Genomic DNA, 27,736 nt, shown 5'->3' with positions numbered 1-27,736 from the left:
CTGGAGTAGACCTTACCTCAGGATTCCATTCACGGAATTTTACTTTTTAATATTTTTATCTTTGTCTAATATTTCTCTATCCCCTTCATGTATGCAGACGACATAATTCTTTTCAAATTCTTTTACCCATTCGATGCTTTTGCAACTTGTTCTGCTTTAAATAAAAATCTAAAATTTATTACCGAATGGTCTGCTAATAATTCACTGCATCTAAATTCCTCTAAATCATCCTTGCTAATTATCGGTTCCTCAACATTATTATCCCGTATTCAATCCTTATATCCCGATATTTCTCTTAATTCCGTTCAAATTCCACGCTCCTCCTTTATTAAGATTCTTGGTGTCCATGTTGATTCTTCATGGATATTCGAATATGTGCCTGTCAAGTGTCGGGCTGCTTACGCCCGTCTACGTCTTCTTTATCTTTTTCGCCATATCCTTTTCTGTTTTCAAAAACTTCTTTCTTCTCAATTACTCGTTATATCGTTATTTTACGATTATGCGATGTTGTCTACGTTTCGGCTCTTAATCAATAACTCCTATATTGTGTACAGTATCCAAAATTCTTACCTCCGTTTCTTTTAATGCATTCGTAAATACGATCATATATCTGTGTATTACCAGAGATCTGACTGGCTTAGGATGTGGCAACGTTTTATTCTACATCTGTATTGTTTCTCGTTTTTTCTTTTTTTTCTTCAATATTCCTCTATATCTCCTCTATAGCCTCTATTATAATGCCTCTTTCAATTAAACTTTGAACTTCATTCTATTTACTTTTAACCCCTTGTCACCAAGGTACCAAGATTACTTATCATTCCACTATGTTCCGTACTGTTTTCTTCTACACCTTAGTCAAATATTTTAATTCTGTTCCTGTATCAATAAAAACCTCTCCCTCTTTGTCCCCTTACTTTCGTTCTGTTACCTCGTATTTCAATGCGTCCCTCTTAGTATTTAAGAGAGACTGTAACTGGTATGTGTGTAGGTGCTTGCGCCTGTGTGAGTGCGTGCGTATGTATAAGATTTTAACTATTCTTTCACTATTCATTGCATCGTTGTCTTAGTCCTAGTTTTTTTTGCTGGTAGGCTATGTAACAGCAGTTATGCTGACGTCTAACTATTTGCAAGCTACTATAATATATTGCTACTATAGTACATCATGTTTTACTATAGTATATCATATTTTATGAGTAGTTAATACATTGGCGGTTCTAACCCAGTCCTCTGAGGGGGGCGCGGGGCGCGGGGGATACTCATAGGCGCGGGGGAGTAGGCGCGGGGAGTACTGATAGGCGCGGGGAAGGGAGGGAAGGCGCTATCGGTGTTTACTGATATGATGAGTCCCAGCGCTATCAGTGTTTACTGATATGATTATACGTATCGCCATGTTGTGGTGTCACATATTATTGGAACCGCCGCCACCCAACACCCCATCGCCGCAGGCATCAGTGCCACCACCGCGTGGACCCCGCGTCCACCCTAAAGTGCGTTTCGAACTGTCGAAAAAAAAAAATGCGTTGCGCCATCACTCCAACACCCACCCCAACATTCACCCTAAAAAAATGCGTCCACTATAACGTGGATTTTTGTCTAGAAGATCGGTGGCACATCATCGATGTATCGGCTGCTACACAAAGCGCCTTCAATGAGGGATAGATAATGAAATCATACTGCATTCTTACAGTTCTTTCTTTCAAGAAAGTCAGAAACGTTGATAATGATATTTATCTAGGAAGAACCGTGAGATCGAGTGACACGTCGCGATGCGTTAAGAGAGAGAGAAACTGATAACGATATTTTTTGTAAGAAGAGATCGGTGACACGTCGATGCTGCAACCCAATAGGGAGGGTAGACAAAAGGACAAAGAAGTCGCAAATAGAATATATAATAGGTCATAAGCGCGCGGCATCTCAGTTGACGTTTTTAAAAATTACCGAATCGCAATAAGTGTAATGCGAAAAGTATGGCTGATATCATAAAAACGGACATGGATGATGTAAATGCAGACAAGTTATTTGAAGCATTGGAAATAGAATTTGTGGACATAATGGACGATGTAGAGTTCGAGAATATCGGTAACATTGAGGAGAGAATCGACGTAGCAGAATATATTAGAAATGTGGACGAGGAACAGTTCGCGAATATTAGAGACGAAGTGTTTGATGAAGTGGAAGTAGACTTTGAGAATATAATGAACCAAGAGTCGTCCGACGAAGAAATACTATCCGACGATAATGGATGTGCTAGTGATATGAGCGAATATGAAATGGATCGCGTAGAAAAATTCGTGTCGTCTCCAGAAATTCGTACATTGAATGCTCGTACTCAGCATTGTGTAATCCACAATTATTATACAACGGGTGGTTCTTTAACCGTATGTACATCATGCATGATTCGTATAGCTGACATTAACGATGGAGGAATGTATCACGTCAGGGTGAGACCGGTTCTTTCGGTAGGCTAGACGGCAGGTCGTGCACAAATTGCAGATTACCTTTGTACATTATATTCTCGTGCAGCATATGTCCACTTTGCACACATTAAAAAAAAAAACATGGAAAATCACGAGCGAGTGGAACGCGAATTGCTGGAACAGTGCAACAAGGTCGTTACTCTGACGGAGTTCTCATGGCTGCAACAGTGCGACGAATACATCAAGCAGCTCGAAGAACTTTGTCGTGCCAAGCGTCCGCGCCTCACCATTGGATACAGACAATCCGCGGTGGCGAGGATCGCGCGACTCGCGGGTGCAAAGTTGGAATTGGAGCGACGTTTCGTGCACATTGGTGGCGAGTACGCGAGTGGCGAATACGCGAGTGGCAACGAACGATCTCTTGTCTGGCGAGAGATCGATGCCGCGTTTGAGAGCCGTATATTGACAGGTGCGGTGATAAACTCTAATCACATCGAGCCGCGGCGGTTTTTAGAAGACGCTGGCGATGTAGTGCTCGAGCGAGTGCGAGACGCTGTAGAAAGACACGGCAGTGTAAAAGTGAACACCGCGTTCAATGGCGAGTTTGCGACGAAGGATAAACGTGCTAATAAGAGCATAATTACAAAGAACAGCGAGATATATCGTTGCACCGATATGCGCGAGTGGTACGAGCGACACGTCGTCGAGCCTATCCTAGCATCGCTCGAAGAATTCCAGGAACGCGACAGCGGGTGGGCATTGTCGCGAATCCTCAATTTGATAGTGAATGTGAATAAGCATAATCCAATGCACGCGGGATGTCACATCGAAGTGCCACGAGAAATAGCGACGAAACGAGCGGTGGTCAGTGTTTATTCGACGGACAATGCATGTTTCGCGTGGTCGGTGGTCGCCGCTCTGTACCCCGCAGAAAGACATGTAAATCGGGAATCATCATATCCGCATTACACCGCAGTATTAAATCTTGCGGGTATCGAATTTCCAATGACATTAAAAGACATTCCGAAATTCGAACGGTTGAACGCGGTATCGATCAACGTCTACAGCATCGAAAATAGACAGGTCTTTCCTCTGCAGCTCACTAATGACAAGAAGGAGAAGCATGTCAATCTCCTGTACCTACAACATTCACGCAACGACAACATTAGACACTTTGCGTGGATAAAAAATCTATCCCGCCTTGTAAGATCACAAATTACTAGGAACGAGAGCAGGAAATATTTTTGTGATCGGTAAGTATAATAAAAAAAATAGTCAATAAAAAAAACAGTAAAAAAAAATAGAAAAATTTCTTTATTATTTGTAGGTGCCTTCATTACTTCAGTTCGTGCGAAAAATTGCAGTTGCATGAAGTGGACTGCCAGAAGATCAACAACTGCGCCATCCGACTGCCGAGCGAGGACGACAGGTGGCTCGAATTCGACAACTATAACAATCGAGAACGAGTACCGTTCATCGTCTACGCCGATCTGGAATGCGTCTTACGCAAGACGAAATCCGACAAGGAAGATGCATCGTCGTACGCGTATCAACAGCATGACGCGTTTAGTATAGGCTACTACGTGCGATGTGCGTACGATGACGCGTTATCGTCGTATCACTTCCGTCGCGATGAAGACTGTATAGCGTGGTTCACGCGACAACTCAACGATTTGGCGCATCGCGTGAAAAATATCGTATCCACCAAAGTGCCCATGGAAACGTTATCTAAACAGCAATGGGAGGCATACCGTAGCGCGACGCGTTGTCACATCTGCGAGAAACCGTTCGCGCCGGACGACATGCGGGTTCGCGATCATTGTCATCTCACCGGTAGATATCGTGGTCCAGCGCATTCGAATTGTAATTTAAATTATAAAAATTCGTTTTATATTCCAGTCGTATTTCACAATTTATCAGGCTACGACGCGCATTTTATAATTAAGGAAATTGCTACCGCGTACGGTGGACATGTAGATATACTACCGATAACTAAAGAAAAATATATTTCATTCACTAAACATGTCGATAGCACCAAAGACACAAATGAAAAGAATTTTCAGAAAAATTGCATAAAATTAAGATTCATTGATTCTTTCAAATTTTTAAATGCAAGTCTTGATAAATTGGCGTCGTATCTCGACAAAGATAAATTAAAAATTGTACGTTCCGAATTTCCAACATTATCAGATGAAGAATTTGAATTACTCACACGAAAAGGTGTCTTTCCGTACGAGTACATTGATTGCGTCGAAAAATTGCAGGACACGCGCTTACTACCGCGCGAATTATTTTTCAGTTCGTTGACAGGCGATACAGTATCCGAGAGCGATTACGCTCACGCCGCGAACATCTGGAAACGATTCTCCATTCGAACGAGTACAGTGATCTGTACTTGAAAACTGATGTCTTGTTATTAGCAGACATTTTCGAAAATTTCCGCAATAGCTGCATCGCGAGTTACTGTCTCGATCCCGCGCATTATTATACATTGCCAGGTTTCACGTGGGACGCCATGCTGAAATATACACGCATAAGATTCGAGTTGCTCACCGACATTGATATGGTTATGTTCATCGAGCGCGGTATACGCGGCGGCCTCAGTCAATGCTCCGGCAGATACGCGCAGGCTAATAACAAGTACATGTATTCGTTCGATCCATCGAAACCGTCGTCGTACTTGATGTACTACGATATGAATAATCTGTACGGATGCGCAATGTGTCAATCTTTACCATACACAGAATTTCGATGGATCGAAGATGCTGCGAACTTTGAGCGCGATCGCTCCGGATTCACCTACCGGTTATATTTTCGAGGTCGATCTCGAGTATCCGCAGCATCTACACGACCGACACACTGACCTACCTTTCTGTCCAACGCGCGATAAACCGCCTGGCAAGCGCGAAGATAAACTTCTAGCGACGTTGTACGATAAGCAGCGTTACGTCATCCATTATCGCAACCTGCAGCAATGTACTCGTCACGGTCTTCGCGTAATAAAGATCCATCGAGTGCTACAATTCGCTCAATCTCCATGGCTCTGCGATTACATTGAACTCAATACACAATTTAGAACGTTCGCGAAAAACGATTTCGAAAAAAATTTGTATAAGCTAATGAACAACGCAGTATTCGGTAAGACCATGGAGAATGTGCGCAACCACGTTGATGTAAAATTAATAACAAAATGGGACGGACGGTACGGCGCGGAGGCAATGATCGCGAAACCGAATTTTCACAGCCGCAGCGTCTTTGCGGAAAATTTGATTGCCGTCGAAATGCGCAAACTCGAGGTGAAATTCAACAAGCCGATTTACGTGGGTATGTGCATACTTGACATATCGAAAGTCTGTTTGTACGAATTTCATCACGAGTACATGTCACCGATGTATCGCGACAAATGCAAGATCATGTACACCGACACGGATAGTCTCATTTACTATATAGAATGCGACAATGTTTACGAGACTATGAAACGCGATATCGCTAGATTCGACACGAGCGATTATCCGGCAGACAACGCGTACGATATGCCTCTCGCGAACAAAAAAGTACTCGGCCTGATGAAGGATGAGAACAACGGTGTATTAATGACCGAATTTGTTGGACTTAGAGCGAAGATGTACGCGGTGAGAGTGGATGGCAAGAAGGACATTAAAAAGGCGAAAGGCGTAAAGAATAACGTCGTAGCGCGAACGATAACGTTCGACGATTATACGCGGTGTTTGAACGAAGAGATTGAAATGACTCGCCGTCAATCGTGTATACGATCTAAATTACACGAGGTGTACACGATATCCGAATCGAAGATCGCTCTGAGTCCATATGACGACAAACGATACGTCGTACCGGACTTGACGGAGACGTTACCATGGGGACATTGGCGGATACCTTTGTAATACAATATATGTATTGTGTATATTATATGTATTATGCTATTATGTATTACTATTGTACTTTTACACTTTTTTTTTACATTTATACAAGTATTATTTTTTTATGTATTACGATTATTGTACTTTCATATAATACATATCACATGTTTTTAACATTTATATACGTATTATATACTAGTATTCTAATTTACTTTACTTACTTTATGTATCTCATGTTTTTTTTTGTATACTCCAAAACGAAGATGATGATGATGAATGGGAAGTAATAAAAAACGTTTATATTGATATATTTTATATATTTATATTGATATATTTTTATATGTAGAAAAAATTTTATCAAATGACATTGTTTTTGTGTATCCATGAATTGTGCGATCCATCGAATCCCAGCCACTTGACGTACACCTTGTCTCCCTTCCTGCGCAGTACTTTCTCCACGAGATACACGTCCGGATGAGTAGCGCGATGCAACTCGTGCTCGTAGAACGCACCAGCGACGGATTTTCCGCGATAGTCTTCGAGTAGATAGGTTACGGGATTGGTACGCTGTACCTTAACGATCGTAAACACCTCGGTGGTCCAATTTGGCGTGTAACCCTTCTCAAAAATCGTCTTGTACTTGCTCACGCGTACCGAATCGCCCACTTTGAATTTTGCTGGACCAGCGATTTTTATCACGCTGTACACCGTGTCCAAGAGTCTTTCGGCGATCGCGGGAGTTACGTTGGCGGGTCGCATGCCGATAGTGCGATGCTTGCGCGCGTTGTAATCTGATACGAGACGCGGCAGCTCGTCGATCCACTTGTAATTGCCGTTGAGTGTAAACATCTTCCACATGTCGCTTTTGAGCGTACGATTGAACCGCTCGACTATCGACGCTTTCAACGTCGAATACGTGAAATAGTGATTAACGTTGTGTTTTTTCAAGATTTTCTGCACATCGACGTTGTAAAACTCCTTCCCCATATCCGTTTGTAAATTTTTAGGACATCTTCCACTTGCTCGAATTATCTCAACAATAGCATCAGCCGTCTCGCTTCCACCCTTGCTCTTGAGCGGTACGGCCCACGCGTACTTGCTCAACACATCGATGACGGTGAGTATGTAGTGGTGGCCTCTGTTGAAGCTCGAGTACGGACGCATCTCGATGATATCAGCCTGCCATAAATCGTCGTATCCTCGAACTATGACGCGTCTTCGTGGAAAATTTCTTCTCGCCGGAGCGTGCAATTCCTCGACGAGTCGGCGTCTCTCGGAGCTAATTTTTCTCTTTTCGCTGGATTTCTTTTTCATGATTCGACGTGTAATACAAAGGACAAAAGTATTTTTTTTCTCGCTGACGCCACTCGACTGACTCGTTTCGTCGATACGCGATTTAATTTATAATAAGACCGGCTTCGCGAAGTTCTTCGATAATCGACAGCATCTCGTTGTCGTGAGCGTTGTTGCCCGCTCGGTGCGAAGCGTCGAGCAATCGTAGACGATCCACCAGCTCGTTGGGATCGTCCCAGTGCACGTAATCGATCGCGTTGTCATTTAATGTCATTGCGTGAGGTAATCCCTTTCCAGATTTCTTCTTCTGTTTCTTGGGTGTGATCGACATCAACGGCGCGATTACGTATTTGTACTTGTATCCCCTGTTGCTCAATAATCGGCCCTGCGAATGATGCTTGTGTTTGTGCGCATTCGTCGCCAGCAGCATGCTCTTGTACTTGTTCATATCGTCTTCCGTGTAAAGGAGATCGTCGGGAATTCTCTTGAAAATTAACTCGTAAAGATCGGGTGAATCGGCGTATCGTACGCCGTCGATAATTATGTTGTCAGCATCATCCACGTCGAAACGTTTATTGCCAAACATCAATCCATCCTTGTGTAGGTAAACGCCGTATACATAATCTATACCACTCTTCTGTTTATCTCGCGCTCCCCTCAGGACAGCCTCGACGTACTTTTGACCCAGCGGACCCAAGCCGGCTTGCAACGCCTCTCGACCTTCCGACGTTTGCAACTGATTTTGAACCTTTGTTGCTAGCGAGTCGTCCGTCGTTTCGAAAACGTTATCCAACGATTCTATCGTCGGTACGATCATCGTACGCGGAGTGGAGGTTATCGGCTGTACACGATCATACGATCGATCATCGGATTTATCCGGAATCGCGGAACGCTCGAACGTCTCACTCTCTTTCTCTCCCTCTTCCTCCTCCTTCTCCTCTTCTTCTTCCTTCCTCTCGCGCTTGGAGGCAGACGCTGCGCCATCGTCGCGCGACTGTCTCTTTATCGCGTGCACTTTATCGGAGCTGTCAACGATTTGTCGCAGCGGTTTGATAATAGGCTTAAAATGTCTGTCCAATGCCATGTCTTCCTCGATTCTACCGGTTTTCAGAGCGCGATGTTTCTTGCGGATCGACTCGCTCGTCTTCTCGATCTCTCTCGCGATTTTTTCACGCTCGCGCACATCAGCCATGTTCGTCTCTGGCAAAGTATCAACAACGACTAGTCACGTTACAGTATTGCGAACTCGTTAAATCCCTTTCTGTATCTCCCGTCTTTAAGCGCACTATCCTTGTCTATTACTAAAAATCCATATTTTTTTTGCCAACAGTCGCGGCACAACGCGCAAAATTCGTCGTAAGACATGTCGGTGTTCACGTGATCATTGTAAACGTGTTTCAAGTTGGTACAATCCTGTTTGAACAGGATCAGCAGGTTCGCGTTGTCGCGTATCAGATGTTTAGGTATCCTCGCGTACGTCTGACAAAGATAGAAGCAGTCAACGTTCGCGTGGCGACCCATCGAAAAGTATTCTCTCACCGCATCCTGCTTGTCGCATGCCACGTCATCAAAGATAAAAATAGAATTTGGGCGCGCCTCGTTCGGTGGAACGATGTCGCTATTGTTGGAAAACGTAAAGTAGCCGATTTCATCGATAGATGTAAATAAATTTTCGAGATATCGATACTTTGGCTGTTGCAGTGATTTCGAGTAGACGTACACGTTCTCGAAACGTACGCCATTTGGACTCTCGAGCAAACTTATGAGAACGTTGGTTTTACCACAATTCGACGGGCCGCAAATGATCGCGCGTATAGTACTCGGCAGCATTTCGCCGTGCTTGCGCTTCTCCGCACTGCCTCACATCATTTATGATTTCACGTCACAGTTTGTGACACGTATCGTCAGCGGTTGCAGCACGAATTTCATGCTCACACTAAAGACTACGCGCTCTCGAACGATTATTTAAAGGCGTGCGAATCCGCGAATCGCGCAGTAGCAAAATGTATCTCGCGCTGTGTCATCCTTCCGATATTCGAGATTTGAGCGCCGAGCAGTTACAATATATACCGAAGGTCGTACTCTTACGCGTGTACGGTGAATACATCGAACACGTCTGGGACAAGCTTCCGGAACACGTGAAGGCAGATTCGGAGGTTCGAACTTATCGTCGCTGCGACGAACACTACAATCAGCCGTGGCAGCGGACGCACATCGACGGCCCCACACCGAAGATTGTAACGAATGTCGGCATCGCACGACAGTCTTCTAAATCGAGCGATAAACGCGCTTCTTTTCGAGTTACATATTCCGGGTTACCAGTTTTGCGGTCCGGGCACTCGACTTACGAAACGATTAACCAGAGGTGACGCGGGCATAAATCCGCTGGACGCGGCGTGTCGAGAACACGACATTGCGTATTCTCGAAGCAACGATCTCACCGATAGACACACGGCGGACAAGGTACTCGCCGATAAAGCGCTAGGACGCGTCGTCGCGAGAGATTCGGCTCTGGGCGAGAGAGCCGCCGCAGCTGCCGTCTGGGCAGCGATGAAAGCCAAGACCAAGATCGGCATGGGCATGAAACCGAAGAAGAAGACGACGAAGAAAAAGGTGATGAAAAAGCGGATACTTCCGACGGCGAAACGAGGCGGTGCGTTACCGTTTCTACCAATGTTAGGCGCACTCGAGTCCTTGATCGGCGGAGCAGCCAGCGTGGCGAAAGCGGTAAACGATAGCAAAACCGCGCGACGTCAGCTCGAAGAGCTGCAACGTCACGATCGCGCGATGGAACAGGGTCGCGGACTGTATCTCGCTCCGTACAAATATGGACGCGGACTGTATCTCGGTCCATACAAACATGGACAGGGCGTAGCTGCAAAGAAAAAAAAAACGTCAAAAAGACGATAAAAATGCCGTCTGGCGCAACTACCAATGTACAATTGAACGAGCTCGCGAGACGTATGCGTGTACCATACTTTAGAGGCGTTTTCATGCGTAACACGTTACCGACGAGCGGTGTGCGCCGAAACGAAAGCGGTATCGTGAATCTGGACGATGCGACGGGGCCTGGTACTCACTGGGTAACGTACGCGAAAAGGAACAATCGCGTCGTGTATTTTGACAGTTTCGGCAATCTTCGACCGCCTAAGGAACTGGTGCGATATTTCGAGAACGGTGCTACGACGATAGAGTACAATCGCACGTCCTATCAGACGTACGATCAAAATTTCTGCGGACAGATGTGTCTGCGGTTTCTACAAACGGTAGACGAGCGTGAATTTAAAGAGCTCGACGAGGCGCTGTGAAATCTTAGTATTAGTCGAACGCTTTTTTCCGTCATGTCGTTGACGCTTACGCTGAGCGGAAAGAGCACCGTCCTCGCGGCGAATTACTTCCTCGCCATAGATTTGAATGACGGAGATTACGAGCTCGGTTTGGCGATTTTTGAGACTTATCACACGATACCGAACGTGAACAAATCGAACAACAAATTTTATTTCGCCAAAGACGACGCGGAAATTACAATTCCCGAAGGTTCGTACGAAGTGCGAGAAATAAATGAATTTCTGAAATGCGCGATTTTACGAAAACGTCCGCACCGCGACGCACTTGAAACCGTTGAAGTAGTGCTTGGTGACAATAACAATAACACTGATGATGATGATGATGATGATGATGATGATGATGATGAGGGTGGAGAATATCCAATTACGCTTCGCGCAAACTACAACATGATGAAATGTGAGATTAGATATGCGTACAGAATAAACTTTGACAAGTCCAACAGCATTGGATCGCTGCTGGGATTCTCGGCGAAGCGTATACTGCAGCCGCGAAGGTGGCACGAATCGGACGTATCGATCAACATAATGAATGTAAACGTTATCCGCCTAGAGTGTAACGTGACCGCAGGTGCATACAGCAACGGCAAAAGCGCGCACACGATACATGAATTTTCGCCGAGCGTGGCGCCAGGATATAAGATATCGGAGAGGCCGACGCAAATCATTTACCTGCCGATCATCGCACGGAGCATTACAGATCTAACGATACGCATCGTCGATCAGAACGGACGATTGCTCGATTTTCGAGGAGAAGAGATCACCGTTAGATTGCACGTACGACGGCGACAGTAATAACGTGAGCGTGAGATGCTCGTGCTGAACGGAACGGAGCGTACGCAGAGAGATAACGCATCCTTTACAAGGTCGGTGACGCCACAGCTCGACAACACTCGCTCATCCAGCTGCATCAGGAAGAAAAAGAAGAAACTCAGCGCGACAAACGTTACATTTTTAAAGTCTTTGGGATTCGCGGTGCGCAACATTTGAGATGACTGATATCTTAAACATTAAAGACGAGCCGATCTTCGACGATCGCATCGTCAAGATTGAAACTCACACATATAGCCCGTTCGCCAACATCACGTTTGGATACAGCGACGAAATAAGAATACCCATACAGCAACAAGATCTGTACACACTGCCGTACGAAAGCTTTCTATATGTCGAGGGAAAACTGACGAAGAACAAAGTGGTCCAGGGTGCTCATGTGGCATTGGGAAATAATTGCGTCGCGTTCATTTTCGATGAGATTCGATATGAACTCAATGGTGTGGAGATTGACCGTAATAGAAATGTGGGTATAACTAGCACGCTCAAAAACTATGTAACAGTGTCATCCGACAGAAGCGTGATTCTACGGAATGCCGGCTGGGATGCGCAGACTACTGCAGCCGGATATTTTAATTTCTGTGTACCGCTCTACGTACTGCTGGGATTTTGCGAAGATTACAAACGCGTGGTGATCAACGCTCGTCACGAGTTGATTTTAATACGAGCGCGCAACGACAACAATTGTCTGACGGGAGATCCGGCGATAGAGCCAACGCTCGAATTATTCAAAGTACAGTGGCGAATGCCGCACGTGTTATTGAGCGAGATAAATAAGCTGTCGATGCTGCGCGCTTTGGAGAGCGGACGATATCTGAGCATGGCTTTTCGCCCGTGGGATCTGTACGAATTTCCACTCTTGCAGAGCACAACCAAGCATTCGTGGGCCATCAAGACGGCTACTCAACTCGAGAAGCCGCGCTACGTTATTTTCGCTATGCAAACAGGTCGAAAAAATGTCATGTCCGAGGATGTAAGTCGATTCGACGACTGCAAATTAACCAATGCGAAACTTTACCTGAATTCGGAATGTTATCCGTACGATGACTTGAATCTGGATTTTGACAAAAACAGATGTGCGATTCTGTACGACTTGTACGCGCGTTTCTGCAAGGGCTACTACGGATACGAGTATCTCGAGCCGAGTCTCATCTTTACAACTTTTTTACGTAATGGCCCATTCGTGATCATCGATTGCTCTCGACAGAACGAATCAGTCAAGAGTGGCACCGTGGACGTGCGATTAGACTTTGAATGTAAAGAGGATGTACCCGCAAATACAACAGCCTATTGTCTCATCATACACGATCGCGTGGTTCAGTATAATCCATTGACCAATATTGTGCGCAAAATCACCTAAGATGCACCTCTAACACGATATAAGATCTACGATACGTCGCAATCGACCGCAGTCTTCTCGACAACATGCTCGTGCCAACGTTCGTGGATCTGCAAGGATTCATCGTTAACAAGAAATTTATCGTGAAGGAAGTGGCGGTGCTGAAACAGGGAATCGTTCTCACACATTACATTTTTACGAGTTCCGTGCCATGGAAATTTTTGACAAGATCCGACAGGTCTTGCGCTTCCTGGTTGACTGCTTATCACCATGGATTGCGATGGGAGGACGGTATGGTCCCGTACAACGAGGCGAAACGTCTGATCACAGCAGCTGTATTTGAAGATGATGCTATCGTGTACGTTAAGGGACGCGAAAAACGAACGTGGCTGTGGAACTTGCTTTTGAACGATGAGCGAGAACGCATGTGCATCGAGACCTCGGATGTAGTTTACGAAAACCTGGAATCTTTAACCAAGCTGGATGTTGCTAATATTATGCGATGTGGACAACATGTTCAGAATTGCGCGTTACAAAATGTATAACTGAAAATGTATATGTATAATTGAAAATATATAACTGGTGGTTGCAAAAGAATTTTTTAAATAAAAATATGTTAACGTTATTTATTACGTATTTCTTTTTTCTCTTCCTTTGTAATACATGTACTCGTATGAATGAATGTATATGTATGAACGTATATGTATGAACGTATATGTATGAACACATATGTATGTATGTATCCAAAAACATCAACGCTTCTGTTAAACGTGTCGCGACATGTCCGATCTGACAGTACATCTGACAGTACATATAATGTACATAGGCAGTATATTAGACTTTTTTCATTCAATCGTAAGCTTCAGTTACGAGCGTTAAGACATGGATCGAATAAAAGAATATGTACGTCGAAAATCAATCGAGCGAAAGGGGTACTGTCCATTGTCGCCAAGTCCGCCAAGTCCACCTCCTTCGAAGGAAAAAGCGAGATATTGGGAATATCCTAGAGAAAAGGCGTCAAAGTCGCCAACGTGCTCATCACCAACGTCATCGATGCCATCGAAATATAAATCATAAAGTATAAGCATTGATAAACTCGCGAACAAAAATAAAAAATAAAAAAAAACATAGAAAGACTCGATAAAACGTGTTGCGACAGGTTCGCAATTCTTAGAAAAAGAGGGGAGAGTTACCCCCTCTTCGATTCTAGAAGTTTTATATATATCGCAATTTACGCGGGTGCAATTAGTCTTGCGATACTCGCTTGTACGAACGGTTGAAAAAAAAAATGTACTTCGCTGAAAACAGCAACACATCGTACGAAACGAAGAAGAACTGCAATAACATGTAAGTTTTTAACATTCTATACAAAAGAAAGAAGTTTTTAACATTATGTATATACATAGCATGGAGCATCGCAAAATGCGTTTATTGGGCAGACGTTACGATCTGACGATTACGGGCTACAAATTTTTGGAAATTGAAATCAACGTTGGTCCACCGAGTTACGTGGAAATCGCCCTGGGAGATCATCGCGGACATGAACTGCTGCTGTCTCTCGAAACGTGGAAAGGTCTCTACGAGTAGCGATGGAATGTTTACAAGATGCTGCGAAACGAATACAAGGATAATTTTATAAGTGTTGAACGGCTAACTGTCAGCGTTTGCATGCTGAACGATGCTACGCTCGTACGTTTCAATTCTTCGTCCGTACACATGAGGATGACCGAAACGACGCTACGACGTATGTTTGAGTTTGACGAATGTATCGATGTAACGTTCGAACGATTAACCCGACTCGTCGATACGGTTGATGTCAAGTATACGCGATTCTCCAACATCGCGTCCAAAAACGCTATACGCGATAGTGATATCTTTAACAAACATCAGCTCGTCGATTGTGAGCTATTGGGTTTAGTTTTTAATACGTAAAAAAAAAAGAAATGATGTAATAATATGTGAATAAAAAAAATTTTTTTTGTTCATATCATTATATATATGTACTCTCTTTACTTCTCATCCGTCTATCCATCCATCCATCCATTCGTCCTATATCTCGACGCGCTACAGCGATAACTTTTCTACGTAATATAAACATCATATAATAAATAAAAAAAACAAGTTTTAAGTTTACACAAAAACGTTCAACCATCTCATCGACAATGTCGATGAGGCTGTGGAGGAGGACGGAAAGGGAGAGGGTGTGAAGAAAGTAAGAATATTTTTTTATTATATAGGTTTTTTTTTCTTTCTTTTTTTCTTTAATATTTCTTATTCGCGTTATAATATTGCTACGCATTTAGGGAGTGGACTCTGCAGTGACTGTCTGAAACGCATTTTTTTTTGGATAGACGCGAGGTCTGCGGTGATGGCCCGAAACTCACTTTAGGATGGACGCGGGGTCTGCGGCGGCGGCGGTCCCAATAATATGTGACACCACAACATGGCGATACGTATCATCATATCAGTAAACACTGATAGCGCTGGGACTCATCATATCAGTAAACACCGATAGCGCCGGGACTTCCCGCGCCTCCCCTCCCTTTCCCGCGTCTACCAGTACTCCCCGCGCCTACTCCCCCGCGCCTATGAGTATCCCCGCGCCCCGCGCCCCCCTCAGAGGATCTGGGTTAGAACCGTCACTATTATATTACTTTTATGTCTATCTTACTTTGTTAACATGTAATTTTTTTCATAGGGTTTTACAATGAATCAAATTAAATTAAAAAAAAATTTTTTTTAACAATTAATTTTTTTAATAATTAATTTTAATGCTGTACATTATTATAATATCTTTTTATCTGTCACATTTCCTGTATACATGTTTCCGTAACAACGACATATGTCGACATAAAAAAGTAACAACAAAAGTAACGATGAAATTGTAACATAAAAAGTAACGACAAAATTAATGGCAAAAGTAACTTTCCGTCCTTGGCAGTAAGAGAGAGCTGAACCGCATGTTGACATGTAGTTACGATATGATTAAATCAGATGCTATGCCTCAGCAATGGAATAGATTTCCATATCCAAGGCACTTCGCGTCAAAAGACGTAAATGTGTTTCAAAAAATAAAGTTATAAAAGTTCCGTATAAAAGTTTTTATCTTTGTGCTCGCAGTGTGCATGCAATTATTTGGACGGTCCCGGAAGTACAACTGTATAAAACTCGTTTCTGCTGTGAAATTTTTACGAATTTCCTAAATGTCTCCGCGATTCTTTTTTGATGCATTAACGCTTATGATGGGATAAGCATAAGCGATGTAACTTCAAAGTTTAAAATTGAATTATGACAAAATAATGTAATGTGATGTTTGGAATTCACTATTAAAGATTTTCAGCAATCTTTGCGCATCTCTCTGTTAACGAAATATTAGGTATAGATATATCTTTGCAAAAAGGAAAGAAGTCGTACTATTGATCAGATCGGATTAACGATTTTTTTGGAATCATGATCACCATATTCGAAAACATTATTTCATGAAAACCGTGTATGAAGTTTTGAAATATTTTAGTACAAGTATACCTTTTCATTTTCCGTTAAAAACAAAAGTGACTCAGGAGTGAACAAAACTTGATCTATTGGAGAGAAATATTCTAGAATGGTTCCGAAAGGTTGAACATAAATAATGGTGAGCAATTGGTTGGTACGGTCTATTTGAATCGACAAAGCGACCTTAAACAGGACGTTATTTTATCGCAGATATCCTGGACAATTTTTGTTTCTTCCAAAAAAACGTTTTTGTGGGATATTCTTAAGACTATAAGCATTCAAAGTAAATAAAAAGAATCGATTTTTTTTTAGAAGTAAAGACTATTTTAACAGAATGAATTTGTTTAATGTGTTAATCAATTGTTTAACAATTTTGTTTAACATTACTTAGCCTACTGATTGACAAATTGTTATTTTCTATTTAAGAAGCGTATTTTTCTGGTGGCTCTTGTTTTCATTTTCTGGAAGCAAATTATAAATTAAAACGACTGAAACTAAATTATAAATTTTGAAGAAAACATATCTTGAAAGTCTACTCCATATATATAAAATATTATATTAAAACATGAAAAAAAAAATTCTAATTTATATTTAGTATGACTTTTTATTACTTATTAACGCAATTAGAATATGCTTATACATAATGCATATGTCATGTAATATTAATGAAAGACATAACTAAATCTTTTTCACTCATTTTAGATACACAAGCTCTAGATTTTATCGAATCAATGAACTCTCACATGTACTCACCATGTACATGTTCTGACCTGTCTGAAAACAGTGCAGATTACGGAAGACAAAATAGATCCATCTTTGTGCATCAGCGGATAACAGGAGCTAAGAATCACATTCAATATATATGGATTATAATGTAATAATTATTTAATAAAAGTACTATATATACATGTGCACGCCAATGAACATATGTATTGGGTATGGGAATAAGTTTCCGCCCTTTTTAAATGAAAAAGATGTGTTTATTTAAACAAATCTATATAAATGAGTTTATTCAAAGTATGCTCCTTCGGAAGCGACAACTTTCTGTTACCTTTCCGGTAATAAACGGATTCCTCGAATGAAAAAATCTGGTTCTTTTGAAGCGATCCATTTTTTGATACCTTCTAAGAATTGAATCGTTCTCCAGAAAAGACCGACTGCATGGATCGGAATAAATGGAAATCTGAAGGGGCAATGTCCGGTGAATACAGCGGGTGGGGCAGAATTTCCCACTTTACTCCTTCCAAGTATTTCTTGACCGATTTTGCAACGTGTGGCCTAGCGTTGTTATGTAACAGAATCAGCTTGTTGTGCCTATTGTGACCATTCCGGTCGTTTTTCTTTCAAAGTTTGGTTTAAACGTCAGTTGTAGCCGAGTTGTAACGATCGCCAGTGATGGTTTCGGACGGTTTTTGAGCAGCTCATAATATATAATATCTCTTTGATCCCACCAAATGCACAACATAACCTTCGAAGCATGGATATTTCGTTTTGGCGTTGATGGACCTGGTTCATCTGGCATCACCCATACCTTCAAGCGTTTAGGGTTATCATAGTAGATCCATTTTTCATCTCCAGTTACGATACGATGTAGGAAACCCTTCCTTTGTTGTCATTGACGAAGCATCTCGCAGATGACCAAACGTCTTTCCATGTCTCTCTCTTTCAATTTGTATGGCACCAAATTTCATTCTTTTTGCACCATTCCCATTGCGTGTAGACGTTTTCCAACAGTGGATTTATCAATATTTAACTCTTTTGCCAACCTATCGAGCGATAAACACGAATCTTCTTCGACGAATCTTCTAATGCTTGCAATTCTGCATCTTCAATTTTTTTCGATGCACCTTCGCGTTCTTTGTCACGCACGTCAAAATCACCACTGTTGAATCGCCGAAACCATTCTTTACAACTAGTTTTCGATAGAACATGCTCACCGTAAATATCTACGAGCAAATGCATTTCCGCAGCACTTTTCTTTAAAATAAAATAATGGAGTAAATCTTCCCGCAAATGTTGCTTTTTTGGAATGAATTCCGACATCTTCAACGCAAAAAAAGTTATTCTTTGTTACGCTTCGAACGAATGCCATCTATTGGGCTCAAAAGTTTGGACACACACACCTTTCAAAAACATGTCTTGCCGTTCTATCAAACAAACGAGCAATGCTACTAACGACATCTTTCTGCAATGGGCGGAAACTTCCTATACCCAATAATAAACTTGATAATTATATCAAGATAATGAAAACTTTTTTTATTGTTTCTAATGTATTTAAGTTTTTTATTTATTATACGTGGAATATCACCTGAGCACAATTCTTGAGAAACGAAGAAATTCAAATGAAGGCTTAAAAGTAAACTTAATCACGATTGTTAAGAATATGAACCAATATATTATCAATTAGTTAGTAATTGCACTAAACTAATCAATAGAGATGGCACTTACTTCGGAAATTATCATCTGTCTAAAATTTAGAATTGCTGTTGCTCGCTCCTTTTTCTTACGGATCCTGGTACCAAGCAATTGTGTTAATTGTTAGGCCTTGCAGCGGCGATATTAGATAACTTTCTAGTTTCAGATAAATTTAGAATAAGCAATCTGTTTCTGTACGAAGTACTAGAATTTATCTCTGTTTAATTGACTTAATATTAAGATTATTGTTACTATGAAGTAGTTTTGTTCCTCTTTTGCTATCTTGTTTATCAATTAATTAATATTCCCAGCAAACGATATTATTTTTAGATTGAAAGGCATAGATATGTTCCATGCAATTCCCATAAATAAATAAAAATGCATTCAGAATTGAAAAGCATTCATTTTAACATTCGTGAATCAATATTTTTGAAAATCTGAATCCATTTCAATTCATTTCAATCCATTCTTGTTTGCTGGGCAGTCACGAGAGCCTTTTTAGAATTATAAATTATCACTACGCAACATAAAAATTACAAAAAATTATGGCTAGAAGTAGCAAATGCTTTAAATGAGAAAATTACAGCCGGAAAATTACAAATGAAGCTAAAACAAAATTTAAAAGCTTATATGATACCGACGAATAATTACATCAGAAACTAGCGCCAATGAACCAGGGGATTGATTCTATATCTTGAAACGAGGTGAAAATTACAAAAATGAGCGAATATTACTAGATTTACTAGAATACTGATAATTTCATTGTTCAATACCTAGTAAATTTGCTCACCTAGCAAACGAGAATGGATTAAAATGGATTAAAATTTTTTTAATGCGTACTTTAAATCGAAAATGGATTGAATGGATTGAAATAGATTGGATCCGAGCTTAGTTTAATATTGGAAAAAAAAACATTCATATTTAAGGATTACAAATTTTATTCCTAAGACATTTATAATAATTATACCTGAAATTAACTACTTCAAATTGTGTGATAACTAAAAAACGCACTTTAGTAGGATTCGAACCTGAGATCTCTGGATTACGAGTCTTCTACATTACCCGCTACCCCCCCCCCCATTTCTTTAATCGGTAAATGTGTTATTCATTCTCTATTTCAATTACAATCAGCTAAACAGTGCATAAAATTATATAAATATAATAAAAATATTATAATTTAACAGACATAATAAAATATATAATTTACATTACTATGAGAACAACATTGGGTAAGTGTTGGATAATCTAATATCGCTTGGCCGATGTCACGCGCCGTGATTAGTCTAATATTCGGGCTGCATTCGACTTGGTTTGCGAGTGTTCACATCGATCATTCATTTTACTTCTAATCAAAGAGAAACAAAAGAACATAGCTCAATTATTTTTATATTATAACTATTTTGTAATATGCAATATTGTTTGTAATTGTAATATTAATTTCAAAATGACAAATGAATGTATCATTACTTTATCCTAATATCTCCTTCATTATAGGCATGACCTTCAATGATTATCAATAACACGTTTGCTGGTATTCATCACGGAATGACGTGTCTTTCGAGTGATCTTATCTCTTTTAAAATATAGCAGCTCGGTAAAAAAGTTCTTGTATATAATTATACATAAAACGGTTATACATGACTAATTTATACATAGTTTATTTGTAATGGTTATAAATTGTGTACAACCGTTTATGCATAATTATGTATAAACAATTTTTTATCGGACTGCTATATTTTAAAAGAGATAAGATCATTCAAAAGACACGTCATTCTACGATGAATATTATACCAGCAAACGTGTTATTGGTAGACATTGAAGGTCATACCTATATTGAGAAAGATGGCCAAATATTCGTTTGTCATATTTTTGAAATTAATATTATAAATACAAACAATATTGCATATTACAATATAAATATTTCAAAAATAAATATTTCGATTTTGCTACAAAAATTGAAACTTAAAAGGTTTTAAATTAGAACAGATCTCCAAACTTTAAAGACAGGAAATTATTTGTGAATAATTGATCACACATCATTTTACCTGCAATTATATTTACAAAAAGAACAGTACCATTATGCCTGATAAAAAGTATAATAATATCAATTTGTAGATTATTAATAATTATAATTTTTAAATAAAAAATTAAATGTTAAAAAAATATGTATTACAAATTTTGTTCTGAAAGCTTCAAGTGACTATAGAAATGAAAAAGATTAAGTTAGTTTTATTGACTTGTTATTTTATATTTTGAACGCATTAGATTCTGCAAGAATCATTCTGCAAGAAATTCTAGAACAATAACTTTATTCAGCATTCAAATACTTTTTGAAATATTATAATACATATTCCGAAGATTTATATATGTATACGGAATATGTCCACATTTAATTTTATAATGAATTATACATAATTATGTAAATTTTTACATAATTTTGTATAGTGATGTTTTTATATATGAAATGTAATTACAAATGAAAAACAAATTTTTAACCGGAGACTATAAATAGACAAAAATCTAATTAAGTAAAAAATTGCAATTTTTACTTGTATAGCAATAACAAGTAGAAAAAACTTTTTTTATAATTTTTTATAATTTTATAATTAAATCATTTTTTTATGATTTAATAATTAAAAACTTTATATTCTTAAACATTACAAAATTATAGAAACGTATTTATGCAAATACCACTATTAATAACATACAAAAAGAGAATAAGCATGTATAGGAATATGTGAGTGACAATGTGTGCGCGTGTGTCTCACAATCAGAGATGTTATAAATAGTTGATTACAAGATGAATGATTCTAATATATATTAACTTGCTTTATTCAGTTTTTTTTACAATTTTCATAGAGAGTTTTGTGTATCTTTTTTGTAAAAATGAATCAAAGAAAAATTCATGTTGTGCTTGTATGTATTGATGAATGTATGGACAGAGCGAAAGAAAAGGTCTATTACTTAATTTATAATTACTTTCAACACTGCTGTAGTTATTACGATTGAACACAGCAGTCATGAATCAAACCGGTACCGGACAAATCATGAATCTTCTCAGCAATGATGTCATTCGCTTCGATCAATTAACAATGTACCTGAATTACATATGGATCATGCCTTTTAATCCTTTATTGCGTGAAAGTATTCGTGTACCGCAGTAATTAAACAGTTACTTTGATCATACTCTTGAAAAAAAGTCAAACTTAAATTTATTAATTTCTTTTATAGATTCTTGATATAAATTTTAATAAGTAAAAGTAAAAAGGGCTACGAGCCTAAAACATAAATTGACAAACTGTATGAGTAGTTAAAAAAGTTTTTTTGAAATAAAACTATGTCATAAATTAAAAACGTAAAATATAATTTGACAATCAGAAGGTGAACAAACGTTTCGATCCTGGTTGGATCATTTCCAATGTGACAAATAAATTAGTGTGACAAAATAAATTGACAACGGTAATTAACAATAGAGTTATAACGTAGATAAAAAACATATAAAAGATCAAGTAAAATTCGCATTCGGACGCAAATTAACTATAAAACTCGCTCCAAATTGAGAGGAAATCAAATAAACGATTATAGTTGACAAAAATGTGCTCCTCCGAACCGTATGTGTGTATAAGGACGAACATGTTTCTGTTAGCAAGTATAAATTGTAATAATAAATTAACGGTAGAAGTAAATAAAAATAAAAATAAAAATAATAAGAACAATAAGAAAAGTACGAATCGAGTCGCAAACAGTAAAAAGGAAAGTACAAATAAGTCGTAAATAATAAGTCAAATTTAAAGAAAGAGGCAAAAATTATCTTTGATATTATAAGGCAAGCACATAAGAAAAAAGAGTGAAATCGCCAACATGCATTGCATATGTATGATAAGTTTAGAACAAATAAATTCACAATAAATACCTTATGTGTGTGTCGAAATGATGTATTATAGATTAGGCAATGCGAATGGAATCGAAATTGATCGTCTCTCTGAGAAGCTAAGATATAAAGTACGACATATAAAGACAAGAAGGTTGAAATGGAAAACTAGAAAGGGAAGGGGGAAAAAAATAATAAGAAGGAAAGAATAAAGTGGAAGGGAGAGAAAGTAGGGAGAGAAGAGAAGGATGAGGAAGGGAAAGCAATCAAGAGGGAGAAAGAGACTGGATGATCTGTGAATAAGTATCGGGTAAAGATTCGGTTCTGTCTATTAAGGCCTTGTTTCTGTCTTTTAATATGAATCATTTCAGATACCAATCTCTTATTGTAAGAAGATTCGCAGTCCAAAATTCTCACATCGTTCCATTTGAAATTATGATCAAAATTGATTCGATGATCAGTTATGACAGTAGGAGAACCTGTATTCTTTTTGATGTCAGAGATATGTTCGTGTAGTCTCGTGCTCAATTTTCTCTTTGTCTGACCAACATAACTCGCCTCACAATCATCACATGAGATCTTGTAGACAACATTCTGACTGGATAGGAGGCTAAGTTCGTCCTTTCCTCTCTTTATGAAGCTTTTTAACGTGTTGGGAATAGAAAAGGCCAATTTACAATGAAACATATTAGAGATTGGAAGGAAACTTTCGGAAATGGATTTAACATAAGGAATCGTAAAATATTTGTCTTTATTGCGTGAACAGTGTGTAGTATCTTTGTTGTATTTATGAAACTTTAATCTGCGTTCTATTGTAGAGAAAATAAAGGGAAGAGGATAACAGTTATTTAAGAAAATATGAATAGCATCTATCAAATTTTTTGGTTGGAATCGTGGATGTGATAATAAGATGATTTTGTCAATAAAACTGATGATGGTGCCTTTTTTATGGCACAGAGGGTGATTTGAGTGGAAATTAAGGAACCTTCCAGAAAATGTCTTTTTATGGTAAATGTCAAATGTAACTTTTTGGTTATCTATAATCAGTATTGTATCGAGAAAACTCAATCTGCCATTTGCACCAACCTCCAAAGTGAATTGTAATCTCGTATGTAAGGAATTGAAAATGTTCAAAGTGTCATCGACAATGTCAGATGGAAGCGCGAGCAAAATATCATCAACATATTTAAAATAGAACAAGGGTTGTGTTGACAGTTTTTCCAGTGCTACTTTTTCTAAATCCTGCATTACAATGTCCAAATTATTGGAGATAAAGGTGAACCTGCATTGGAGTGCCGAACACCTGTCTGTAAGTTTTATTGTTAAAAGTAAAAAAGGTAGAATTTAAAATGAATCTGACAGCCATAATGAACTCATTTTTTGATATGTTTGTCTTCGTCGAGATGTAATCCCATCTCCTGTCGATGCTATTTAATGCTAGTTCAACAGGAATGTTAGTAAAAAGGGATATTACATCCAACGAAGCCAAAACATAATTAGAATCAAACACAGAACCATTTAACTGCTCAACTAAATGGAAACTATCTTTAATATAGCTGGGAGCTTTTGGAACACTGTCACTGATTATGTTGTGTAAAAAAAGTGAAAAGTTATATAATGGACTGTTAATACAAGAAACAATAACTCTCAATGGGTAACCTTCTTTATGTATCTTAGTTAGGCCGTACGCTCTAGGTGTAATACCATCAGAAGTAAGCAGTCTACGGTATGTCAACTCGTCGATAAATTGATCCCGCCTCCATCCCACTAAAAAAGCGCGTAAGTCTCGCGTTAATTTCTTACTAGGATCTTTATCCACTAAGGCGTAGGTACTCGTGTCCGAGAGAATCTCCTCCATCCTCGAAACGTAGGAGTCTTTGTTTAGAGCAACAGTGACGTTACCCTTATCGGCGTTAGTAATTAGTATATTGGGGTGGTCATTAATAAACCTCTTTGTAATGCGCAATCAGTTTCAAAATTAATTTGTCGGTGGATGTAGGAGAAGGAAAATTATTTTGGAATCTATTAAGGATTGGAAGGGAATTATGTCTGACAGAATTAATAATGTTATTCGGACGACCAGTGATATTACTTTCTATATATTTGATAAATTCAATTAAGGTACTGTCTTTGTTGTACTTGTTGATAGGAAGTCCGAATTTTTCGCCAAGTTGCAAGAGGTAACGAACCTCTAAGGGAACGTCAATGTCGCTCAAATTGACAAACCATTTTTCTCGTAACGAGTCTAAAGGAGAAGCCCCATCAAAACCGTCGGGAGCAATATTAATTCTCTCGGAAATGGATTGTTCATTGTACGATCGCCCATCAACAACAAGTTGAACACTATGAGGATAATTAGTGTCTTTGGTAACGTTGTAAGAAATAGGTTTAATTTTTGAGTTTAATGATTTTAATTTTTTCTGTCCTAGCCAATTAATTTTTTTATTTATTTTAAACATTTGTTTAGAAAAGTGGAAACCGTTAATTTTATCTAAATATTTAAAAAATTGACCAGATACAAGGAATGGTAAGTTATGGAAAATTGTGTTGTAAAGTAAGAAGATGTTATTTCTAGTTGAGTGCAAATGGCAGTAAGCGTCCCTCAACTCCAATCGCATGATTGCCTTTACATTGCTCAGTTGTATCCTTTCGAGTCTTTTGTAACAAGTATTGTTGTGTAACAAAATTCCGTTGGTTGCGCATTACAAAGAGGTTTATTAATGACCACCCCAATATACTAATTACTAACGCCGATAAGGGTAACGTCACTGTTGCTCTAAACAAAGACTCCTACGTTTCGAGGATGGAGGAGATTCTCTCGGACACGAGTACCTACTCCTTAGTGGATAAAGATCCTAGTAAGAAATTAACGCGAGACTTACGCGCTTTTTTAGTGGGATGGAGGCGGGATCAATTTATCGACGAGTTGACATACCGTAGACTGCTTACTTCTGATGGTGTTACACCTAGAGCGTACGGCCTAACTAAGATACATAAAGAAGGTTACCCATTGAGAGTTATTGTTTCTTGTATTAACAGTCCATTATATAACTTTTCACTTTTTTTACACAACATAATCAGTGACAGTATTCCAAAAGCTCCCAGCTATATTAAAGATAGTTTCCATTTAGTTGAGCAGTTAAATGGTTCTGTGTTTGATTCTAATTATGTTTTGGCTTCGTTGGATGTAATATCCCTTTTTACTAACATTCCTGTTGAACTAGCATTAAATAGCATCGACAGGAGATGGGATTACATCTCGACGAAGACAAACATATCAAAAAATGAGTTCATTATGGTTGTCAGATTCACTTTAAATTCTACCTTTTTTACTTTTAACAATAAAACTTACAGACAGGTGTTCGGCACTCCAATGCAGGTTCACCTTTATCTCCAATAATCGCGGACATTGTAATGCAGGATTTAGAAAAAGTAGCACTGGAAAAACTGTCAACACAACCCTTGTTCTATTTTAAATATGTTGATGATATTTTGCTCGCGCTTCCATCTGACATTGTCGATGACACTTTGAACATTTTCAATTCCTTACATACGAGATTACAATTCACTTTGGAGGTTGGTGCAAATGGCAGATTGAGTTTTCTCGATACAATACTGATTATAGATAACCAAAAAGTTATATTTGACATTTACCATAAAAAGACATTTTCTGGAAGGTTCCTTAATTTCCACTCAAATCACCCTCTGTGCCATAAAAAAGGCACCATCATCAGTTTTATTGACAAAATCATCTTATTATCACATCCACGATTCCAACCAAAAAATTTGATAGATGCTATTCATATTTTCTTAAATAACTGTTATCCTCTTCCCTTTATTTTCTCTACAATAGAACGCAGATTAAAGTTTCATAAATACAACAAAGATACTACACACTGTTCACGCAATAAAGACAAATATTTTACGATTCCTTATGTTAAATCCATTTCCGAAAGTTTCCTTCCAATCTCTAATATGTTTCATTGTAAATTGGCCTTTTCTATTCCCAACACGTTAAAAAGCTTCATAAAGAGAGGAAAGGACGAACTTAGCCTCCTATCCAGTCAGAATGTTGTCTACAAGATCTCATGTGATGATTGTGAGGCGAGTTATGTTGGTCAGACAAAGAGAAAATTGAGCACGAGACTACACGAACATATCTCTGACATCAAAAAGAATACAGGTTCTCCTACTGTCATAACTGATCATCGAATCAATTTTTGATCATAATTTCAAATGGAACGATGTGAGAATTTTGGATTGCGAATCTTCTTACAATAAGAGATTGGTATCTGAAATGATTCATATTAAAAGACAGAAACAAGGCCTTAATAGACAAAATGATACCGAATCTTTACCCGATACTTATTCACAGATCATCCAGTCTCTTTCTCCCTCTTGATTGCTTTCCCTTCCTCATCCTTCTCTTCTCTCCCTACTTTCTCTCCCTTCCACTTTATTCTTTCCTTCTTATTATTTTTTTCCCCCTTCCCTTTCTAGTTTTCCATTTCAACCTTCTTGTCTTTATATGTCGTACTTTATATCTTAGCTTCTCAGAGAGACGATCAATTTCGATTCCATTCGCATTGCCTAATCTATAATACATCATTTCGACACACACATAAGGTATTTATTGTGAATTTATTTGTTCTAAACTTATCATACATATGCAATGCATGTTGGCGATTTCACTCTTTTTTCTTATGTGCTTGCCTTATAATATCAAAGATAATTTTTGCCTCTTTCTTTAAATTTGACTTATTATTTACGACTTATTTGTACTTTCCTTTTTACTGTTTGCGACTCGATTCGTACTTTTCTTATTGTTCTTATTATTTTTATTTTTATTTTTATTT

The 27,736-nt window shown here is 38.9% G+C and overlaps 5 protein-coding genes and 1 pseudogene across 5 annotated transcripts; 5 read left to right on the top strand and 1 right to left on the bottom strand.

Annotated features, from left to right (window-relative positions):
- Positions 1–2,464: 2,464 nt before the first annotated feature.
- Positions 2,465–3,722, top strand: LOC147907854 (uncharacterized). The gene has a single exon (XM_087411781.1). The coding sequence runs from the start codon at positions 2,559–2,561 to the stop codon at positions 3,672–3,674; it is 1,116 nt and encodes a 371-aa protein (XP_087267907.1). The 5' UTR covers positions 2,465–2,558; the 3' UTR covers positions 3,675–3,722.
- Positions 3,722–5,116, top strand: LOC147907853 (uncharacterized; the record flags this gene model as incomplete). The annotated part of the gene is made up of 1 exon (XM_087411783.1): positions 3,722–5,116. A coding segment is annotated over one exon (1,095 nt), but the record flags the coding sequence as incomplete, so codon positions are not given.
- Positions 5,117–5,229: 113 nt separating this feature from the next.
- Positions 5,230–6,465, top strand: LOC147907852 (uncharacterized). Its single transcript, XM_087411780.1, has one exon. It carries the CDS (start codon positions 5,537–5,539, stop codon positions 6,317–6,319), a length of 783 nt encoding a protein of 260 aa, XP_087267906.1. The 5' UTR covers positions 5,230–5,536; the 3' UTR covers positions 6,320–6,465.
- Positions 6,466–7,691: 1,226 nt separating this feature from the next.
- LOC147907851 (uncharacterized) lies at positions 7,692–8,785 on the bottom strand. Its single transcript, XM_087411782.1, has one exon. It carries the CDS (start codon positions 8,778–8,780, stop codon positions 7,692–7,694), a length of 1,089 nt encoding a protein of 362 aa, XP_087267908.1. The 5' UTR covers positions 8,781–8,785.
- A 2,762-nt stretch (positions 8,786–11,547) lies between these two features.
- Positions 11,548–15,046, top strand: LOC147907849 (uncharacterized). Its single transcript, XM_087411779.1, has one exon. It carries the CDS (start codon positions 11,924–11,926, stop codon positions 13,121–13,123), a length of 1,200 nt encoding a protein of 399 aa, XP_087267905.1. The 5' UTR covers positions 11,548–11,923; the 3' UTR covers positions 13,124–15,046.
- On the top strand, positions 14,495–15,046 carry LOC147907850 (uncharacterized; annotated as a pseudogene).
- Positions 15,047–27,736: the final 12,690 nt, after the last annotated feature.

Source organism: Acromyrmex echinatior, chromosome 12, assembly GCF_024713525.1.
Source record: "Acromyrmex echinatior isolate Ae372 chromosome 12, ASM2471352v2, whole genome shotgun sequence".
Lineage (NCBI taxonomy): Eukaryota > Metazoa > Arthropoda > Insecta > Hymenoptera > Formicidae > Acromyrmex > Acromyrmex echinatior.
This window is presented reverse-complemented; position numbering and strand designations above follow the sequence as displayed.